Here is a 21,331-nt window from a genome sequence, read left to right on the forward strand (position 1 = left end):
GGTAGAAATCTATTCTTATTAGTAAAGAGAACCTCCGGCCATCATGCTAGGTTTTAAATTCTGAGTTTATGCTTCTACAGACAAGCACTCTTAAACTGTATTGTCTGCCAGTATGGATGACATGTGATTCCTACACCCTGTAGTCCTCTGCCTGATGTAACATTTCCTATACACTGATCTACACACATATGATTCATTGTCTCTGTGTAATGTGTGTGTGACGTAAAGTGCTCTGACATGGTATGAGTGGTGCTACAGAACAAAAGAAATGCATGAGAGTGCATTCCGGTGTCTTTCTTTGATTCTCTGTGTCATGTGAAGCATCAGGGTGAGATAAATCTGGTGATTGTCCAAAGAGATATTGTGTTTTTTTCTTCCACTGTAGCTAGGATCATATCTCTAGTCCTCATTTTTCAAAAACACCAACAACACGGGCCCCATTCCCTCATGTAGGAGGTCACACCAGTTTCAGCCAAAAGGATTTGTTCCTCCTTTTAGCGATGTCTTCTTTGGGGATGTTCAAAATCTCTGAGGTTCCATAAGGTCTGAGTGCCTTGCATCACCTGCGACGTCAGATCCTGATATTCCTCACTCCTTGGATATCTTCCATTTGGCCCAGCCACCACTTCATGTCCACTTAGTGATGTGCTTCTGTTGCTGAAAGGCATCAAATTTAGCTTTGAGCTGCTCTGAACCGCTGTAAATGTCCTAAGATCAAGTGAGGAAAAATCACCCATAATTGTGTAAGAGAAGTGTGCATGTTTTTAGATGTCACATTAATTAGAACGAAAAAGAAGATGGTCCTCTGTGTCTCAAGGGGGTTTCTTGCTGATGTTGGGCGTGGTGGTCGCAATACTATTACTGGACTTTGACACTTATCAAAAATATCAATATCAAATCCACCCCAAGATAGTGCCTGCTATTGTCTCCATTCCTGATGTCTATGTCCATTCCTTCCTCATCTGGCTAATTTGACATCCTTGACATTGTCTTCTTTTCCCCTATCAATGCAGTCAGGAAGTTCTACACCCAACAGTGTCACCCGTTCTTCAGCTGTCCCTTCTCATCCTCAGGGAAACCTTAGCCTTTGCACTTCCAGGAGCCGACTCTCTTCTCTGTGTCCTCTTCAAGTAACCACTGCTCACCTTTCCCAGCTGTCCCTGATCAGGTGCCTGCAGTCTTACTGGTCACACTGTGTAAGCCCTCACACCATTTCCTCCATGATGGTCTACTGCCTGACCCCCCAAACCCTCATTACACACTGGACAATTTGTCAGTAGTAGCGCCCTACTTTCCCACCTTAATTGGTTGTAGCCATCCTTGCCCACCCCTTTAGTTCTAGATCTTGGGTGCATAACAAATCAAAGTGTTCTTAAACAGTTTTGACTTGATTCTGGTGATGCCACTGCTGTTTCTGTTTTAAAATGTAATGGGGATACCTGCTAGGCAGTGTAGCATATTGAAGGTTTCAGCTTCGGATGTCAAGTAGATGACCTTGATTTACAAAAGAGGTCTAGGATTTAATACCGCCCTTATTTGTATTTTTGTATGTAATTATATGGTGCAAAAATCAAAGGAAACAACACCCCATAGTTTCCTAATATGTGAAAAAACTTCCACATCAAACGTTTACAGAAATGGTTTGATCAGCACACATTAAAGGCAAAGAATCAGTTCAACCAAGTGAAATTGTTACACAGGTCTTTATTCTTTGAATTTAATTCTCTTTTCTTCGCAGGTAGCCAACACGTTTTGTCCTTTTTAAGGCCTTCTTCTCCTACCTTTACACACTCATCTTTAGAGACCCCCTGAGCGACTTCATTGAGGAATACTTCCAGACAAACCGTCACACTGCAACATTGAGTGGGATGTCTTTAAGGTAGTGGTGCAGGGTTACTGTCCAGGCCAATCGGTATGAGTCATACAATCCATCAACACATACCTGTCCCGGCTTGAGGACAGTATCAGACAGCTTGAGGGGGCAGCACAAAGGAGCATCCAGGTTCACCCTAGGCTCAAGGAGATGCAGGAAACCCATGTGAGCATGTTGGAACAGCTGCATCTACTTAATCAACACAATTATCTGTCCATGACTCATGCAGGGGGAAGACGGGTGGGGAAACTCCTTTCATGGTTAATAAACTCAGGCCAGGGAACGTTCTGTTACACAGATTTCTGGCTTTTCGGGGGAGATGGTCTGTGCCCAAATGCTATTCATAAAGTATTCACCCAACATTACAGAGAGCTGAATGGAGAAGGTGATCCATCACTTGAGGGTGATACTGGGCCTTCCTCCCCAGGTCGCTTCAACACTTATCAGCGGCGGGCAGGGAGACTCTGGGGGCATCACTGAGCCCGCAATCAGTGGTGCAATTGAAGAACTGGCCCCGGCTGAGATGGCTTGCCAACAGAGTTGTATCACACATAATTATCCACCCTTCTTACTGCCTTGGGGAAATGTACAAGGAGGCCTTTGAACTGGGGTGTTTACTTGACACCACCAGAAAGGCCATCATTGTATCAATTCTTAAAACCTCAAGTGAAGCACCGGATGTTGTATCCTATAGACCCTTACCATGCTTAATTTGTATTGTAAAATCCTTAGTAAGCTATTGGCCACTCAGCTTTAGCCCCATTTACAAACCTTAGTGTACGAAGATCAAAATAGACTCATCCCCCAGCGCAATACATCCTACAATTTGAGAAGCCTGTATTGCATCCAGGGCAAGTCACCACTGACACTGTTTCCAGACATGATGGTTCTCTTGATTGATATCCGAAAGGCATTTGATACTTTACAGTGGGATTACTGAGATAAGGTATGGATAAGATGTCCCTGTGTATGAAGTGGAGCAAATGGGTCTCCCATCTCTTTACAGGTACCCTGGCACGGGTAAGCACAGGCTGATGCATCTCGAAACCGTTCACAATCCACAGAGGGACACGGCAAGGATGTCCGCTCTTGCTGATGTTGTTTGCATTGGCAATCAAGCCAGTTGCCAGTATTTTGAGGCTAGAAGGATGGGGCAAGGGCATCTGTGTGTGAGAAAAGGAGCACCTGATGTCGCTGTGTGTGGATGATATGCTATTGTACCTAAGAGCAGCTCAGTCACGGATCCTGTGGAGTGTGACCATGTTGGTGGAACTGGGATTGGTGTTGTGAATGACCTGGAGGAAGTCCTGCGCCTTACCCATGTACCCATGTCGGAGGGACTGCAGGAGCTACTGAAGGCAGTCCAACATTGGGACATTCATTGGGAACCCAGTTCTTTAGATACTTGGGGTCAGAGAGTACCACTCCGACATAGATACATGGGAGGATAACCTGGAAGAACCTTGAAGATGATCATTCTTCTGCGGGCCCTATACTACTTTGTGACTATTCCGTGTGTATCCCATGTATTTGGTTCTGGTCCTTGGAAACTTTGCTCAGTAAACAAATATGGGTCGGACATTGCAATTGGGTCTCCCTGGGCGCGCTGCATCAGCCAGCAGTAGGGGGAGAATTTGGAGGCCAGAACTACAAATTGTATTATTTTTCAGCAAATGAGAAGTGGCTAGCGGGGTTCTGCCTAGCTGATGTGAGGTAGTATGCAGAGTAACATCCAGGTGGTTCACTGCTGCTAGCCCTGCTACTGGGAGTGACAATCCAAACAGTGCAGACACCAAGACTTCTAACTATAGCACTTCAGTTTTGGAAGGGAGCACACCGCATTTGTGGATCACACAACAGAAAGCACATATTGCCTACCCCATGCAATTTATATACATTCATTCGCCACCTATCTAGCTAAGCCCCTGTCAATGTTGCTTCATACTATACACCACTACACACATGATACCTGAGACCCCCTCACCTATGGCTACGACTGGGATTGATTGGAAGTTTAGTGCAGTTAACACAAACACTACTTCCTATGAGTTCTTTTGCCATGCGCTTACGCCTACGTAATCTGACATGTATATAAATAACAGTGAAATGGATATGCATACTGAGTATTTGCATGTGAATGTACATTACGTGTATTTGTAAAGTGGCGTTAACCCAAGGGTACCTTAGCACTGAATAGCAGATGTTTATTGTCACCCAACTCAATGGTACTCATTTTATCAACCTCAGAAGGATGAATGGCTGAGTGGACCTGCCAGGATTTGAACCTGTGACCATGAGGTCGTACACAGGTTCTTACAGTCGATGCAGTAGTTCACTAAGCCACCAGACCCAGACTCTACAATTGCTGCCAAGGTATTGTGTGATAAAAACTTAATAGAGTTTAAAACAAATCAACATTGTAGGAAAATGAAGGTCAGATGCATTTGTTGGCCCTATGTGTTGACCTAGCTGGTAAAACATCTATATGCTTCAGTCCAGAGCGATGTGCATGGGTCTCTGAAATGGAGCTACAGGGGCAACAGCCTATAGATTGCTGTATCCAAAGACAGACTAAAGGAGAAATTCCACTTTGTGCAACGTCTGCATTGTCACGCATAGGTCCCAATTCACACTGCATGTGGACTCCCAGCCGTACAGCGCCCAACCACGTCCTTCTGAAAAAAACGGGCTCGGATGCATCAGTATTTGCCTGCTCTATACCCATTTCTTCCCTGTCATTCCCGAACTGCAATCCTAAATATCAGGCAACAACTACTCCATATCAATGACAAAGTCCTCGATCAAGACCTGGCTGTTCTATTAGTAGAGGCCCCCCTCCTCTCCCCAGCGCCTTGAGACCCTCACGAGTATTTAGCGCGCTCTACAAATGGTTGATTGATTGATTGATTGATAGTTACCGAGTGTTCAGATTTCTTTTGTGTGAATTTTTGTCCATTTAAGTGCACTTATTAGTGATATTTTTCAAATGTGTGACACTTTGAGTGACACATACTGTGTGCAATGCAATTTTAAAGTAATTACTGTGCCTTCTAAGTCTCAAGCTCACAGCACCATAAATAAACACGTCACTAGTCACCACTGTGCCAACCAGGATTCAATTCTGGTTAGATCTGTAGTAACTGCATTATTCAATAGACGTTTCATAATGCAAACAAGTGCATTTCCCACCAATTACTTTAACTTGCATTCATTTTCATCTAAGGTGTTGTCGTACGACTTGTACCGCCTTCGATAAAACTGAGTGTTTGTTGGACACATAACGTCAGGATTGTGCCAGACTGATTTTGTGCACACCCTCAGGATATGGTGGCCTATCGTTATGTTAGCTCATTGTGCACCATATGAACCTCTAATCTTACAGGGTAACAAATGGGTGTGCAACCTCAGAACATGACAACCCTGTTCTCCCAAGAAAACCATGGTAACAGATCTAGAACCCTTTTGTTTGCACTCTCATGCATACCCAAAGAAGTACTCAAGAAATATTGAAGTATGGTGATTCTGTATGAAATACCTGTGCTGCAATTTTGAGCAGAATAAAACTGATTAGCAAAATTAGCATTACAAGAATAGTGAAAAAGATCCACATTTTCACCACTGTGCTAAGACAGTGTATAAATGCAGGTATGTATGTGTTAGCATAGTGTACACCTGCCCAGCGCTCCCTAACATAGTCTTGCCTGGGATGGGTCATCTGCAAAGTCTGTGCCAGGTAGACTAACTCCCTATTACCTGGGCGTAAGAGTCATCAGGCTGCCCATCTTGGTGTAAAGATGGACATCCGTCTAATCAGTAAATAGGAATCAGCTGAGCTGGCATGAAGTGACCTTGTTGTGTCATCGGAGGGCTCCTCTGCCTGAACACAGACGGGGTTGTGTATTTATAATAACAGAACCCATGTGGGTATGTCGCAACTCCTGATTAGGCAGCAACTATTTATTCTAGTTGAATAGCAGTGTCACCAACCAGACAAATTACAAATATGACATTTGCACCGTGAACTTTATCCCTCGAACGAAATGTTCAAGGTATCGTGATAATGTTCCCACCAAGTAGAAATGTAAGCAATGCAGATTCAGAGAATGTTATCCTGCATTGACATGCACGCAAATGTATGTCAAAGGTCATTGGGCCAATTCACAAAGGTAAACTTAGACCAAAAGTTTAACTTTACTACTTTTTGGTATTTACAAAGGTAAGTTACTACTACTTTGGTCTAAGTGTACCTTCGCAAAGACCAAAAAGTAGTGAAGTTAGACTTTTGGTCTAAGTTGACCTTTGTGAATACAGGAAAAGTGTAAAGTTAGACTTTGGGTCTAAGTTTACCTTTGTGAATATCGGAAAGTTGTAAGGTTAGACTTTTGGTCTAAGTTTACCCTTGTGAATACAGAAAAGTAGTAAAATTACACAAAACTGTTAGTTTACCTATGTGAATCGGGTCCACCATGTGTAAAAGCGAAGGCAACTTAAGAAACGTGAGTATGTATATGGTGGTGTTTCTGCTAGGCCTATCCTGACCCCGTGACACTCACTTCTGGGACGGTAGTCATGAAAGCTATGCCTAGACAAATGCTACAATATAAGGGTCAATCCATATAAACGAACCCAACAAAAATGTAAAAAACTTAATTCTTCTTTAAAAACAAAGAAAATAGTGAAAGCCATTAACCACATCGCTGCTGTGGTTATTTTTCCCCTGTGCTGGAAAGTGTAATTTTGCTTTATTCATGACGAGCTCAGCTCGACATCAGCACAGCTCAACTGTGCCTCATGACGAGCTGAGCTCGTCATGAGCATGGAAGGGGTTAAAATTGTTAAAATTATAAAAGCAAACATAAAATAATTAAAAAAAGTAATTTTGTATTGAAAAAATTTAATTAAAATTGTCCTACTCCTCGAAACTGCTATATTGTTTATGTGTTCTGAGAGGTAGATGAAACATTGCTGTTCCCGGCAACTGCAGACGATGATCCCAGAGGGATGTATGTCGTTACTACGCATGCTTTTACAAAGCATGCCTTTACCACGCAGGTTTTACAACGCAAGTCATTACAACGACTTGCGTTGAGGGGCGCTGGATAGTGAATAGTTTAATTTACTATTCCAACTTCAGTCCCCGTGGATAGTAGGGAAGGTTTTGGATAGTAAATTAAACTATTCCCTATCCTACAGCGCCCCCCGGACCCATCGTTGTACCAACTTGCGTTTTAAAAGTTGCGTGGTAAAGGTACTGCATGGTAAAAGTTGCGTTGTAAACATTGTTCCCCATCCCATCGGCACTCACTTGAATCATATCCATGGAGCAAACATTGTCCCATCCATCCACTTCAGCAGCTGCTGAAGAAGGAGTATCCAGTGCGAAATCCGCAGAAGTACAGCGAAGATCCAGATCACTAGAAACAGATCCCAGGAGGGCTCGTAAAATGTGTTTCGAAATTAATGTTAAGCGCAAAGGACAACAGTAAAAGTGGGACTTTAATGGGCTTATCAGTAGGTCAATGTCCAGAGACTGAACGAGTTGCGTTCTGAGGCAAACATCCAGGGCACAGTAGAAAGCACACAGAAGACAGTGGAATACGGGCTGCACGTAGTGTAGCCACATGGGCCAAAAAGGCCAGGGCCAGTGTTCATTCAGTTCCTGAAGCAAGGGTGTGCCAAAACACTGCATCGTGCATTCACAGAACAGGATCATATATGGAAATGCTAGTTCCATTTGGCCTCTTACTTAATAGGATATCCATTGCGGAGTAGAAAAACTAAAAGCACAATCCCGACAATCTGAAACAGGACCAATGGAAGACCTCCAAAAATTCTACCCAACACAGAATGTATGAATGATGCAATAACTCTGAAGACTGTTTGGAAGGTACTTACCAAGCCAGGGCCTATTTTGTTGAAAAAAGTATGCCACTCCCATGGCACTTGACATGTTAAAAATGCGTGCACAAGTTTCCCAAAATGCAGCAGGAAATAAGTAGAAGACCTTGCAACTTCAAGATCAAAAGTCTCCTTTGCAGATGAGTACCATTGAGTTGGGTAAAAAAAAGGGACCTATTATTCAGTGCCAAGATGCCTACGGGTGAACATGCACTTTTCAAACACATGTTATGTTATGTTAAGTTAAGGCCACATCCTTCTGGAAGAGAAAGGCTTTCAGTCTGCTCAAATTATCAAGGTGCACATTTGAAACCTTTATGGAAGGTCAAAGTGTTGCCTCCCTAACTGTATGAGCAGGTAGGAACAGTACTTGGGTACAACAAGTCACAACTGCAGAAGCTGTCACCAGATAGGCTATTACCAGTTTCATGCTGCAGCAGCTCTCATCGTTCAGCATCAAATATCTCCCATTCAAGAGTAATCTGAAAGCCAGGTGTATCACAGCAGCTGGAAAACCCTTCAGATAGCAGGACAACTTTGCCATTGACTCATGACTCATGAGAGGCATGATGAAGTGCAACCTCCCTGCACACCAGGAATGTCCTAAAGTATTCTTGCAGTCTGATGGGCTAAGATAGATCCCAGTCTCACCATTACTACAGCAATGTCTAAAAGGTAAATCCCATGACTTGTGCACATACCCTTCTCCTAGTGCTGTGTACCTGCCTACTTGTTGGTAATGTAACCAGTATTGAAAGTAGAATCCCAAAATTGTCAGAGAAATAAACTTGTGAAAATATCCAATCGCCGGAATGTTTTTCTGCAACATTGAACAGTAATTTCTCTAACTTTTCTATGTGTAACACAGTGTACGTTGTGTTCTTCCTTGCTATTATCGACTGCTATTTTGTTAGATTGTAAGGTAAAAACATGCCTGTGGCATTTCTCCATGGTATACGACCGGAACAAAGTGTCTGCAGAGTCCAGCTTCAGAACATGATCGATCTAAGCTATGACTGGCCATGTTGTAAAGAGGACATGTCATTTTGTATGATGTCTATCACAGATGACACAATGTGAACCAGAAAGTATATCCTAGAGGACAATGTCAGCATCACCTAAACAGCTGGGGGACAGCTTGACGATACTAGAACCATACATTAGGCATCTGCTGGATGTCTCCTTCAGGTCCAGCAGTATGCCTAGGGAATGGAAACAAGCTGTGGTGCTCCCCCTCCGCAAGAAGCCAAATACCAGCTTCGAAAAGCTGGAGAATCTGCGTCCCATCTCCCTTCTACCCTACTTCTCTAAAGTGGCGGAGAAGGTGGCCAATTTGCAGTTAATGCAATTTGTGGAAAATACAAATCTTCTACATCCCACCCAGTTTGGGTTCCGGCCTCGACACTCGACGGAGTCGGCGCTTCTCATGGCATCCGAAACCATCAGGCAGGGTCCCGACGAGGGCCATACAATGGCCTTGATCCTTCTGGACCTTAGCGCTGCGTTCGACACTGTAGCTCATTCCATCTTGCTACAGTGTCTGAACAAAGGAGGGGTAGGAGGTGCAGCACTAAAATGGATCCAGTCGTTTCTATCTGGCCGAGGTTTCCAAGTCAGGCAGGGTGACTGCTACTCTGACCGAGTAGCCTTGGACCAGGGGGTGCCGCAGGGCTCGTCCCTGAGTCCAACTCTTTTTAATCTGTATGTTGCCCGGTTGGCACCATAGTGGAGAGTCACGGCTTGCGCATGGTGTCGTACGCTGACGACACGCAGCTGGTCATCTCCCTATCGCGAGCGCCCGGTCTTGCGGCAGACATCTTCAGAGCATGCATGCAAGATCTAGCTGCCTGGATGTCTGCCAATTGTCTCAAGCTCAATGGAGGCAATACTGAGGTGCTGGTGGTGGGGGGAGACCGAGCGGCCTGGACGTCGGCGTGGTGGCCACCCTGCCTAGGACCAACACCAATCCCCTGCAAGGAGGCGAGGAATCTTGGTGTTTGGTTCGACTCCAATCTAACCTTCGGACCCCAGGTCAATCGCGTGGTTGGTTCCTGTTTCAGGATCCTCAAGACCCTCAGGAAGGTTCTAGAGCTCCTTCCTATCAAAGCCCGCCAAACACTTGTGCATGCACTAGTCACGTCCAAGATGGACTACGGCAACCTGCTCTACCTGGGGACTCTCGAGAAGAACTTAAGCCGCCTGCAGGTTTTACAAAACGCCGCAGCCCGGTTGGTTCTCAGACTGCCCAGAAGATCAGCATCTAAAACCGCGCTCCAGGCCCTACACTGGCTTCCGGTGAGAAGCAGGGTGGAATTTAAAGCACTATGCACCTGTCATCGGATTATCAACGGCAGGGCACCTCTCCCCCTACAGGGTCTCCTGACACAATACGAGCCTTCTCGTTCCCTTAGATCCTCTGGCTCGGGACGCCTGTCCATTCCTAAGGTGTCCAAAGCAAGGATGGGCGGCAGGTCCTTCAGGTATCTGGCGGCATCTAGCTGGAACAAACTCCCTGTGGCGTTACGCCTGGAACCCTCAGAGCCCATTTTTAGAGCTAAGCTAAAAACATTTATTTATGCCCGTAGTGGTTTCCCACCTTAGCACCTTTTCTGCTAGCACTCGCATCACAGCGCGGGGACACGCCATCTGGCGTCACCATGCGCTCTACAAAACCCCCTATTATTATTATTATTATTATTATTATTAATGTAGTCATACAATTATCAACCACTGCAAGAGCAATCTCGTGCATTCTCTCAGCAGCCTCCTGCTGCGAAACTTTCCACACCTCATTATATATTGAATATAAGAAGTACTTTTGATGTGGTTGTCGAGGACCTGATAGAAAGTCCTGTAGTTCCATGTCATCAGAAAGAAGGGACAAGTGTTGCTTTACCTGGGACAATTTTCAGGACTTTAGCCAATCAAGGCACAACTTCCCTACACTGTAAGTAGTTACCACCCCTGAATGTTGTGTCTGCTAGTATTGTGGGCCGAGCCTTCTGATCTTAAACCCTTCGGTGTCACTCAGAAAATACATCATTTAGTATTTAGCAGCTAACCATTCATCCTGATTCGGTCCAGAAGACCTGTATGATCAACTACGAAGCATGGTGCAAAATGATTCCACCGTGTTATCTGTGAACTATTTCTAGTTCAAGAACTGTGCAAATGTGGGAATGTTTGGGCTATTTAAATTGTTTATCTTAGCCAGTCCAAGACATGATGCTGCTGCACTGTTTTGTTCAAGAAAATTTGTTGACATGGTATCTAGCATGCTCTAAATAATGCCTCTTTCCCCTGAACGTGCCAATCTTTTGCACTCAAAATTGATTTGAAATCAACAGTGCTCCGCCAAAAGTCAAACCCTTGTGTAGACAACTGGAAAAGAAAAGATCCTGAATATATCAGCCTTGAATCAGTAAGCAAAGTTTTCTTTCCTGGTGTTGATGAGAGCCTAAAATAATCTGACCCAGGGTTGGTTGTTTTATGACCAGAAAATGATGCAAGCTTTTGTGCAAATGTGTATGAGCTACCCGTAGTGGTGCAGGGCAGTGTTCCCATTGCATGTTTTTAAACAGAGCACAAGGAGTACTTGCTTTATGCAGGAAACAAGTACCAAAATGTAAAAAAGAGAACATTTCATCAAATTAGTTGTACCATCATGCACTTCTACAGTGTCAATAACAGTGTCATACTCTAGATATACTATCATTTTATACATTGTATTAATGTCCCAATCATCAGAGACAATACTAGGGGTGATAATATCATATAAGAAAATGCAAAATACATGTAATATTTGCTAAAGTTCAGTTGGTCCAAATATATCATACAATACCCTATCTCAAACAATTCCTTTGGGAATTGGAACAGCGGAGATGTTCACCAGGGAAAGGTCTCTTCAGACTTTGTGTGATGAAGAATGAAATGTTGAAACCAAGTTCACCGTTTCCATACTAGAGCATTCTGGGAGACAGTGTCCATTCAGAAACAATAAAAAGACTGTAACAAAACCAATCAACAAGATCAGGAAAAGTAATGAAATTGTAATCCACAGGTATAGCCATGGAGGAACAAAGTACATATTCTTCAGCCAACAGTAGAACACCCACAATCTACCTTGGAGAGGCTGACCTTTACTACTCCTAAATTGAGAAAAATCCTAATTTTAAGACTTTCGGTATTCACAGAAGTCATTTAGGCGTCCTAAAGTTAGTAGTCCTAACTTTACTACTGCTAAATTGAGAAAAATCGTAATTTTAGGACTTTCGGTATTCACAGAAGGCATTTAGTAGTCCTAAAGTTAGGAGTCCTAACTTTACTACTACTAAATTGAGAAAAATCCTAATTTTAAGACTTTCGGTATTCACAGAAGGGATTTTGGAGTCCTAAAGTTAGGAGTCCTAACTTCTGTGAATACCGAAATGAGTAAGTTAATTCTGTGAATACCAAAAGTAGTAAGTGCATTCTGTGAATGCCAAAAGTAGTAAGTTTATTCTGTGAATACCAAAAGTAGTAAGTGCAATCTGTGAATACCAAAACAGTAGTAAGTTTAGGATTAAGTCTTAAATTCATTCTGTGAATCGGGCCCTATATGATTATCATTTAATTTTTTCCTTCCTTTTTCTACTTCAAGGCAGAGGGGCAATGCTCCTACGCCCTAGCGAAGGGGCCGCCACTGCTGTTGTCTGGATCTATTTTTGTTGGCCTCTAGCACTCTCAATCAATCAATCAATCAAATATTTTGTAAAGCGCACTACTTACCCGCAAGGGTTTCAAGGCGCTGAGGGTGGGGAGTGGGGGGGTGCTGTTGCTACTGGTCGAACAGCCAGGTCTTGAGTCGTCTCCTGAAGGTTAGAAGGTCTTCGGTTTGTCGTAGGTTGAGGTGGAGGGTGTTCCAGGTCTTGGCGGCGCGGTGGGAGAAGTATCTACCTCCGGCTGTGGTTCTACAGATGCATGGGACGGTGGCCAGGGAGAGGTCTGCGGAGCGGAGATTCCTGTTGGGTACGTAGAAGGAGAGTCGACTGTTGAGATAGGCTGGTCCGGTCTTGGGGAGTGCCTTGTGTGCATGGATCAGAAGCTTGAAGGACATTATTTTGTCAACGGGGAGCCATGCAGGTTCCTCAGGTGGAGGTGATGTGGTCGGGGTACGAGACGTCGAGGATCAGGCGTGCAGAGGCGTTCTGGATTCTTTGCTGTCTGTTGATGAGCTTGGTCGGGCGTTTCCGGAGTTGAGTCTGCTGCTTACCAGGGCCTGGGTTACTGTTTTCCTTGTGTCTGTCGGAATCCATCTGTAGATCTTGCGGAGCATACTGAGGGTGTTTAAGCAGGAGGAGGAGACAGCGTTGACTTGTGTGGTCATGGTGAGTTTCGAGTCGAGGATGACTCCCTGGTTGCGTGCGTGGTTGGTAGGTGTGGGGGGGTGTCCCCAGTGATGTGGGCCACCAGGAGTCGTCCCATGCTGAGGGGTTGGGCCCGAGGATGAGGTGCTCACTTTACCACTCCTAACCACACTAAAGTGCTTAAACTCTCTCCTTAAAACATGGTTGAATTGGCTTTCACCCATTTGGCACATTTTATTTACTTTTAAGTCCATAGTAAAGTGGCACAGTATGTACCCAGGGCCTGTAAATTAAACGCTACCAATGGGCCTGCAGGCCTTATTGTGCCACCCACTTAAATAGCACTTTAACCATGTCTCAGGCCTGCCATTGCAGCCTGTGTGTGCAGTTTTAAATGCCATTGTCGGCCTTGCAAAATAAAGCTTTTGCCAGGCCCAAATTTAGATTTTTAATGCATATAAGTCACCCTTAGGGTAAGTCCTGAACAGCCCAGAGGGTGCAACAGGGGAGAGGATGTAGCCTTACGGCTAGAGCGGTCAACGTCTAATCTGGAGAACCGTGTTCGGGTCTCTGCAATGACGCTCAACATCCTGTGATTCTGGGCAAATCACTTAATCTCCCTGTGCCCAACAAAAATAAATGTGTCTTCATGTAATGAAACTAGTGCTATGTAAAGCGCTCTGATACCCGATATATTCGGGTCTAGTTCACGCTATATAAAACTCTAAAAAAAACTAAAAAAAAACTTAAAAGGTTAAAAGGTAGTCATGTATTTTTAAGTTTAGACAGTTCATGTTTGTGGTCTTTGTAATTGCAATGAAAAATCCACTTTAATGGTAAAGTGAGATTTTAAATTGCAATTCTGAAAATGTCACTTACAGAAAGTTGGCATTTTCTTGTCCTAACCATTTGGTGTGTGCAGCCTGTTCCTGGGTCACATGACTAGGTGTAGCTCACAGTTGTTTTTTGTGTAGAGCTTCAAGACAGTAAGACAAAGGGAAGCTAGATGTTGGTGAGATGGACCACTCTAAGTTAATGAGGGGGAGGAGCAGTCACCTATCACACTAGAATATCATAAATGCAATGCCTGCGCAGCACTCTCACAAAGGGTTTGACACAGGTCTTTTGTGACCCCAGACAAGCCGTGGTAAGGACAGGGAGGGTAAACAGTCATAATATCTATTCCAAAATATAGAATGGACATAATATCGAATTAAAAATATAGAATGGACAAAATATCGAATGGACACAATATAGTGGTTAAAAATATCGAATTTAAGGTAAGTAATATCGATTTTCAAAATATAGAAGTCAAAATATCGAAATATACAATATAGGCATTAAATATATCGATTTTTTAATATTATCAATTTTTTTAAAGTGTTTTGTATGTTAGTATATGTGTGAAAAGTGTACATTAATTGTTGTAATGTATGTTTAATGTATTTTAAGTAATGAATTTTATGTTATTTAATTTTTGCGTAATTTAATTCTGTAGCGGGTTGTGGGTTTATAGGGGAATAGGGTGGGAAGTAATTTAATTGTAATTAATTAAATATTTTTATTTATTTATTGGTATTCATTTTAAATTTATTGGTATTTTGTAATAGGTAATTAATTTTTATTAATTGCCAATTAATTTGTATTAATTGATTAATTGTTAATTATGTTAATTTTCTAAATTTATTTCTGTAGCGGGTTGTGGGTTTATAGGGGAATAGGGTGGGAAGTAATTTAATTGTAATAAAGTAAATATTTTTTTTCGTTTATTCGTATTGATTTTAAATGTATTGTTAATTAATTTTTAATTGGTAATTAATTTCTATTAATTGGCAATTAATTTTTATTATTTGGTAATTATTTTGTATTAATTAAATATTTGATAATTATGATAATTGTATTAATATATTTTCTGTAGTGGGATGTGGGTTTATAGGGGAATAGGGTGGGAAGTGATGTAATTGTAATTAATTACATATTAAAAATACTTTTTGTGTATTGATAATTAATTTACTGTTAATTTTTAATTGGTATTAATTTTTATTATTAATTAGTTTTTGTTATTTAAAATTAATTTGTTGTTGAATAATTATGAATAGGTTATTATTTTTTAATAACTAATATGTCGTTGTATTTCTAATTAATTATTACATAATATTAAATTGGTTATTAATTTCAATTAATGTTTTATTGGTATTGATATTTATTTATTTTTAATAATATATTAAATCATTACTTTCCCTACTGTTAATCTCACTGGAGTGGGAATAGTAATTTTCACCCTCCCGCTATCCAACGCTTTCCCTACTGTTGCACTCTCTGGAGTGGGAATAGTATTTTTTACCCCTACGCTATCCAACGCTTTCCCTACTGTTGCACTCTCTGGAGTGGGAATAGTAATTTTTACCCCTATGCTATCCAAAGCTTTCCCTACTGTTGCACTATCTGGAGTGGGAATAGTAATTTTCACACTCCCGCTATCCAACGCTTTCCCTACTGTTGCACTCTCTGGAGTGGGAATAGTATTTTTTACCCCTACGCAATCCAACGCTTTCCCTACTGTTGCACTCTCTGGAGTGGAAATAGTAATTTTTACCCCTACGCTATCCAATGCTTTCCCTACTGTTGTACTCTCTGGAGTGGAAATAGTAATTTATACCCTTCCAATATCCAACACTTTCCCTACTGTTGCACTCTCTGGAGTGGGAATAGTAATTCTTACCCCTACGCTATCCAATGCTTTCCCTACTGTTGCACGTTCTGGAGTTGGAATAGTAATTTTTACCCTCCCGCTATCCAACGCTTTCCCTACTGTTGCACTCTCTGGAGTGGGAATAGTAATTTTTACCCTTATGCTATCCAACGCTTTCCCTACTGTTGCACTCTCTGGAGTGGGAATAGTAATTTTTACCCCTATGCTATCCAACGCCTTCCCTACTGTTGCACTCTCTGGAGTGGGAAGAGTATTTTTTACCCCTACGCTATCCAACGCTTTCCCTACTGTTGCACTCACTGGAGTGGGAATAGTATTTTTTACCCTCCCGCTATCCAACGCTTTCCCTACTGTTGCACTCTCTGGAGTGGGAATAGTAATTTTTACCTTTACGCTATCCAACGCTTTCCCTACTGTTGCACTCACTGTAGTGGGAATAGTATTTTTTACCTCTACGCTATCCAACGCTTTCCCTACTGTTGCACTCACTGGAGTGGGAATAGTATTTTTTACCCTCCCGCTATCCAACGCTTTCCCTACTGTTGCACTCTCTGGAGTGGGAATAGTAATTTTTACCTTTACGCTATCCAACGCTTTCCCTACTGTTGCACTCAATGGAGTGGTAATATTAAATGTTACCCTCCTGCTATCCTACGGTAAAATATTGTACATTTTTTATTAATAACTTAAATTAATTATATCTTAATTGTAAGGTTATTTGAGTATTTTTAAGTATGTTTTAGTTAATTATATTTATTATTTCATTAATTTTAAATTACTTTTAAGACATTTAAAAAAATTCGATATTTTGACTGACTATATTTTTTACAGACTATATTTTGGATTCGATATTTTTGTACTTACCTGTTTGTAGATAGGAATTCGATATTTTGGCATTCTATATTTTGGTGACTATATTTTGGTAAGTCTATATTTTGTCATTCTATATTATGTCAGTGATCCGACAGGGAGGAAGGGGATGCCTGAAAACTTGAGGGGGGGGTGATAGAAACCTCTAGAAACTTCTACTTCAAAGTAGGCACCAGGTATAAATATTGAACCTCAGACACCAATGCTTCAGATCACTTCTGGACCTATGGACTCAGCCTGGAAGTAGGACTGCCCAGCTGTGAAGTCTGCTCTGCTGTGTAAAGACCCGCTGTAGTTGCACCAGGACACTCTTCTGCTGTGAGCTGCCTGGCTGATACCAGACTGACTGGGTTTCCCAGGACTCCAAGATCTTCAAAGGTCAGTCAGCTGACCTCCTGTTCATCAAGCCACAGGGACACAACAGGCTTCTCTGTGCTTGCATCCTCGGCGCTGAACTGCGCATCACCTCTACAGCTCTGCAAGCTTAATCTAGCGTGATGCATTTCAATGCCGACAGCCAGCCCAGTGCCCGGCATCTCCTTGCAGCTCTGAAGCAGGACCACGCATCAATGTGGTGGCTTTGCCAGCCTGACCTAGTGTGAAGCATCTCAACACAACAACCGGCCCGCTCCATGCATCGCTGCATATCTTGATGAAAGACTTCGCAATCCCCAACGGCTTTACCAGAGCAATACACCTTGACCTCAGTACCGAAGCATCACTACGCAAGTGTTTGCAACACCAGATGACTTCCTGACGACTACACAGGAACTTGTATGGCAATCTCCCGTCGAAGGTCACTGACTTCGCTGCGTGATGCATCTCAGCACAGGACCTCGCATCGCAAGCTCCATGTCGACTGTTTCTCACCGCTGACAAGCACAACTCAACGCAAAGACTTTACATCACCCCTTAACCAGGTGTTAAGGTACTCTTGTTCAGTGGGCCTAATTAGGTCCTTGTAGCCAGTCTACGCTCCATTGTGGTCAACCTGAACTTATGACTTTATTCTGGTCCGGCCTGACCAGAAAACCACAATTGTCACTTTGTGCTTTATTGGCGCTATTTTTACTGCCACCTTTAACATTGCATATTGGATTTTTGTAGTTTTGGTCTGGATTTGTTTATTAAAATGTATTCTATTTTTCTAAATTGGTGTGTGTGTTTATTGTGTTGTGTTTACACTCTACTACTGTTTGAAGTGCTGCACAAATACTTTATACATTGCCTCTAAGTTAAGCCCCACTGCTCTGGGCCAAGCTACCAGTGGTTAGAGCACAGGTTAATTTGGGGTTTGCTTCTGACTTCACCCTGACAAGGATTGTGGTTGCTGCTTGAGTAGAGTTTCACCCTCGGAAGCCAAACAGTAACCCACATTCTTACATTTAGGAGGATAATATCAAGCATAATCTTATCAAATATGGCTCAACAACAGGCCTTACCCGGTGAGATAAAGAGGTCAATCAAGTTGACTTCAGTTTAAAAGCCACATCATCCAAGAAAAAGGTCTTAAAAGAGGGAACTATAAATCACTGGCACTGTTCTTAGTGAGCTGGCATTTAAGACAATGTTGTTTGTGGATTGAGGGAAGAATTGTGTGAGTCACGTGGAGCGCAGACCAAGTGAACGAACATGGATTCAAAATGCAGCAGCTACAATGGTAGCTAAGACACTGATTAGGAATCATATTACGCTTACACTGGGAAGACTACATTGCTGCCTGTAGACCAACAGATTGAATTTTAATCCATAAATCTGTTTGGCCATTTTCCTGTCATATGCAAAGAACAAGTTTGAATGCCATTTACTGACCTGAAATCTACATCCAGTGTTTTTTTGGTGGTGCCTAGTTCCAGAAAATCTCCTAATAGGACAACAACTTCGAATGAACTACCCTTGGAAATAAAACTTTATCAGAATTTCCAGTTTTTTGACAGAAATGTAAAATGTATTTGTCTTACTTGCTACTATATCTTCTCATTGTTTTAGTGCTTTATAAACATACAAATGTTGTATCCTGTCCCCTCAATTTACCATCGGATAGACGTGTGGGACAAGACAACTGCCTACTGCTTTATTATCATGTAGGCACATGGCAGACTACAGTGTCTGGCAAGCAGACACAGAAGAGACTCAAAACATGCTCTGGTTAAACAAAAGGGGTACCCTCTAAATAGGAAATTCACCCAGTACATTGGCAGGTGGACCTTACATTGAGTATCCAAGTATGAACAGTGGCACAGAGAATTTATCATGGAATCTGAGGTACTGGCATTCTGGGAGTCCACCTCCAAGATAGTGATTCAGTCATTGCCAGATGTGTGATACAGCCCCATTGTGCCATACAACAGAACTCGTTTTTAGATGATAACTATATATGTATTGTAATGTGGTGTTCCTGGTAGTGAGGTATCTTATGTTGTTGTGGGTCAGATGTGTTCATCAGCCACCGACGGAAACCAGCATGGATTGTCACATGTTAAGTATAGATTTACTGTTCTTAACTCCACATCTTTATACCTTGGAAGTACATGCATTGTCAAGGTACATGCATGTCGAGTCTTCTAACCATAATACTGTCTTCAAAATCTGACAGTCGTCTTCTTGTCCTAACTTCCTCCGGGGATCCTTTGGATGCTTCTTCTAAAAAGACCGTTTTTGACCCAATTCTGTTTTTTTTATCGCAAGTTGTTAGTTAAGTTAAGTTGTTTCAGAAACCCAAGAATAAAGGACAGCCAATGTTGCAAATGGGCTTACTAGCCTTGCGGCTGGTTGAGATGCCAGCGCCATGCTACATGGATAGAGTTGATCTACTGCATGCCATAATTCATATTAGAACATTGGAATGTTGGGAGCTCCATTGAAAACAATGGAATGCTCCGGCTCATAATGACTGGTATAAACCCGGAGCTCCAACATTCCAATGTTTTTTTCTTCACAGCTCTGGCTGTGAACAAAGGCTTCAGGGAGTCTGATGGGATTTCAATCCCCTCGCACTCCCCCAAGGCTTAGTTTTATTTGTTAGAACATTCTGCCCTCTAGTGGCAGAATGTTCTAATAGCCTTATAGCCCTTCGTAGCAGGGCTATACCGGCTATTAAAGTCCCACTGCCTTGTTAAAATCCCTCACCTTTGGCTCAGGCCTTTAACACTGTAGCGGGCCTTTAATAGCCGATATAGCCCACTACGGTGGGCTATAAGGTTATATTGAATCTGCTGCTTTTGGCATACTGTTAGAAAGAAATTGTTAATTGTTGTACTTTCGGATGGCACTTAGGTATTGGCAAGACCCTGTATAGGTATTTTACTGAGCACCCACCTCTTTCCCAAAGCACTGTACCTGTCGTGTAATTTCTTACTTTGATTCCCATGGCCTTGACCTTCCTCCGGTGGCTCTGTGCGAATCTCAAGCTCTCTCCGCTCCGTTTAGTGCCAATGATGCGCTTTCTTCTGCTTCGCAGCGCAAAGTAAATCCGGATGTAAACCAGAAGAGTCACCACAAACGGCAGGTAGAAGGACACCACGGAGGAGTAGATGACAAAGTCAGGGTTTGATATGGAGCAGATCTCCGGGTCTCCTACAAAAGGTGAGAAAGAGTGAGATATAAAGCAGGTCTTAGTTGGTTCATGGCATTCCCTGAAGAGATACTACTCTACAGAAGGTGTGAAAGCAAGTTAGGAGCCAGATAATTGAAATACCCCCCTGCTTTGAACCAAAACTCTTATGCCAACCTGCCAAGCAAAGCAAGTCATCTCGACCCTCCCCAGAAGTGCTCTCTTGTCTCTTCCATCCAAGCATCTATCCATTCATCCTTACATACCTAATAATAAAATTCCACCTTTTCACATTTACATTTTGTCATCCATTCATTCCTTTATCCATATTTCAGTCTTACACCATTTCGTTCCTCAATCTATCCGTTGCCCATCCATGTACAAACCTATCCATCATCTCCAAACCTATCCATCAAACCCACCCATCCTTTCACTCATCCACCCATCCTTTCACTCATCCATCCCTCCATCCACCCTTTCACTGATCAACAAAACTGTACTTATAAAGTGCAGCTTATCACCCCTGAGGGCATCCAGGTGCTGGGCTGAGGGTCTCAGTCGAAGAGCCAGGTCTCGAGTCCCTTCCTGAAGTCTGCCAATGAGGGTGCTGTTCCAAGGTGGAGGGGAAGGGCTTTCCAGGATTTAGTGGTGAGGTGAGAGAAGGATCGACCTCTTGTGCGGCAGGAACAGAAGCGCAGTGTCTGTGCAAGGACGAGGCGTGCATAATGGAGGCTTCTGCATGGTTGGTGGAAGTTCAGGTGGTGGTTCATGTATGCCGGTCCTTGCTCTTGGAGGGCTTTATAGGTGTGGGTCAAGAGCTTGAAGTGGCATCTCTTCTGGATGGGGAGCCAGTGGAGGTTTCTCAGGTACTGGGATATGTGGGTCCTTTTGGGCAGGTTGAGGATCAGTCTGGCTGGTGCGTTCTGGATCGTCTTGAATCTTCTTATGAGTTCTCCGGTGGTGCCTACATAGAGTGTGTTGCCGTAGTCCAGACGGCTGCTGATGAGGGCCTGCATCACTGTTTTCCAGGTGCTTTTGGGTAGCCACTTGGAGATTCTGCGGAATATGCGAAGCGTGTG

The 21,331-nt window shown here is 42.8% G+C and overlaps 1 protein-coding gene across 1 annotated transcript in view; it reads right to left on the reverse strand.

Moving 5' to 3' along the window:
- DRD3 (dopamine receptor D3) overlaps positions 1-21,331 on the reverse strand; it is an 835,727-nt gene that overhangs the window by 241,688 nt on the left and 572,708 nt on the right. Inside the window, exon 5 of the mRNA XM_086933536.1 lies at positions 20,058-20,275. Within this exon, the coding sequence (XP_086789662.1) occupies positions 20,058-20,275 (218 nt within the window). The remainder of the gene's footprint in view (positions 1-20,057; positions 20,276-21,331) is intronic.

This window comes from Lissotriton vulgaris, chromosome 8 (genome assembly GCF_964263255.1).
Source record: "Lissotriton vulgaris chromosome 8, aLisVul1.2, whole genome shotgun sequence".
NCBI classification, from domain to species: Eukaryota; Metazoa; Chordata; class Amphibia; order Caudata; family Salamandridae; genus Lissotriton; species Lissotriton vulgaris.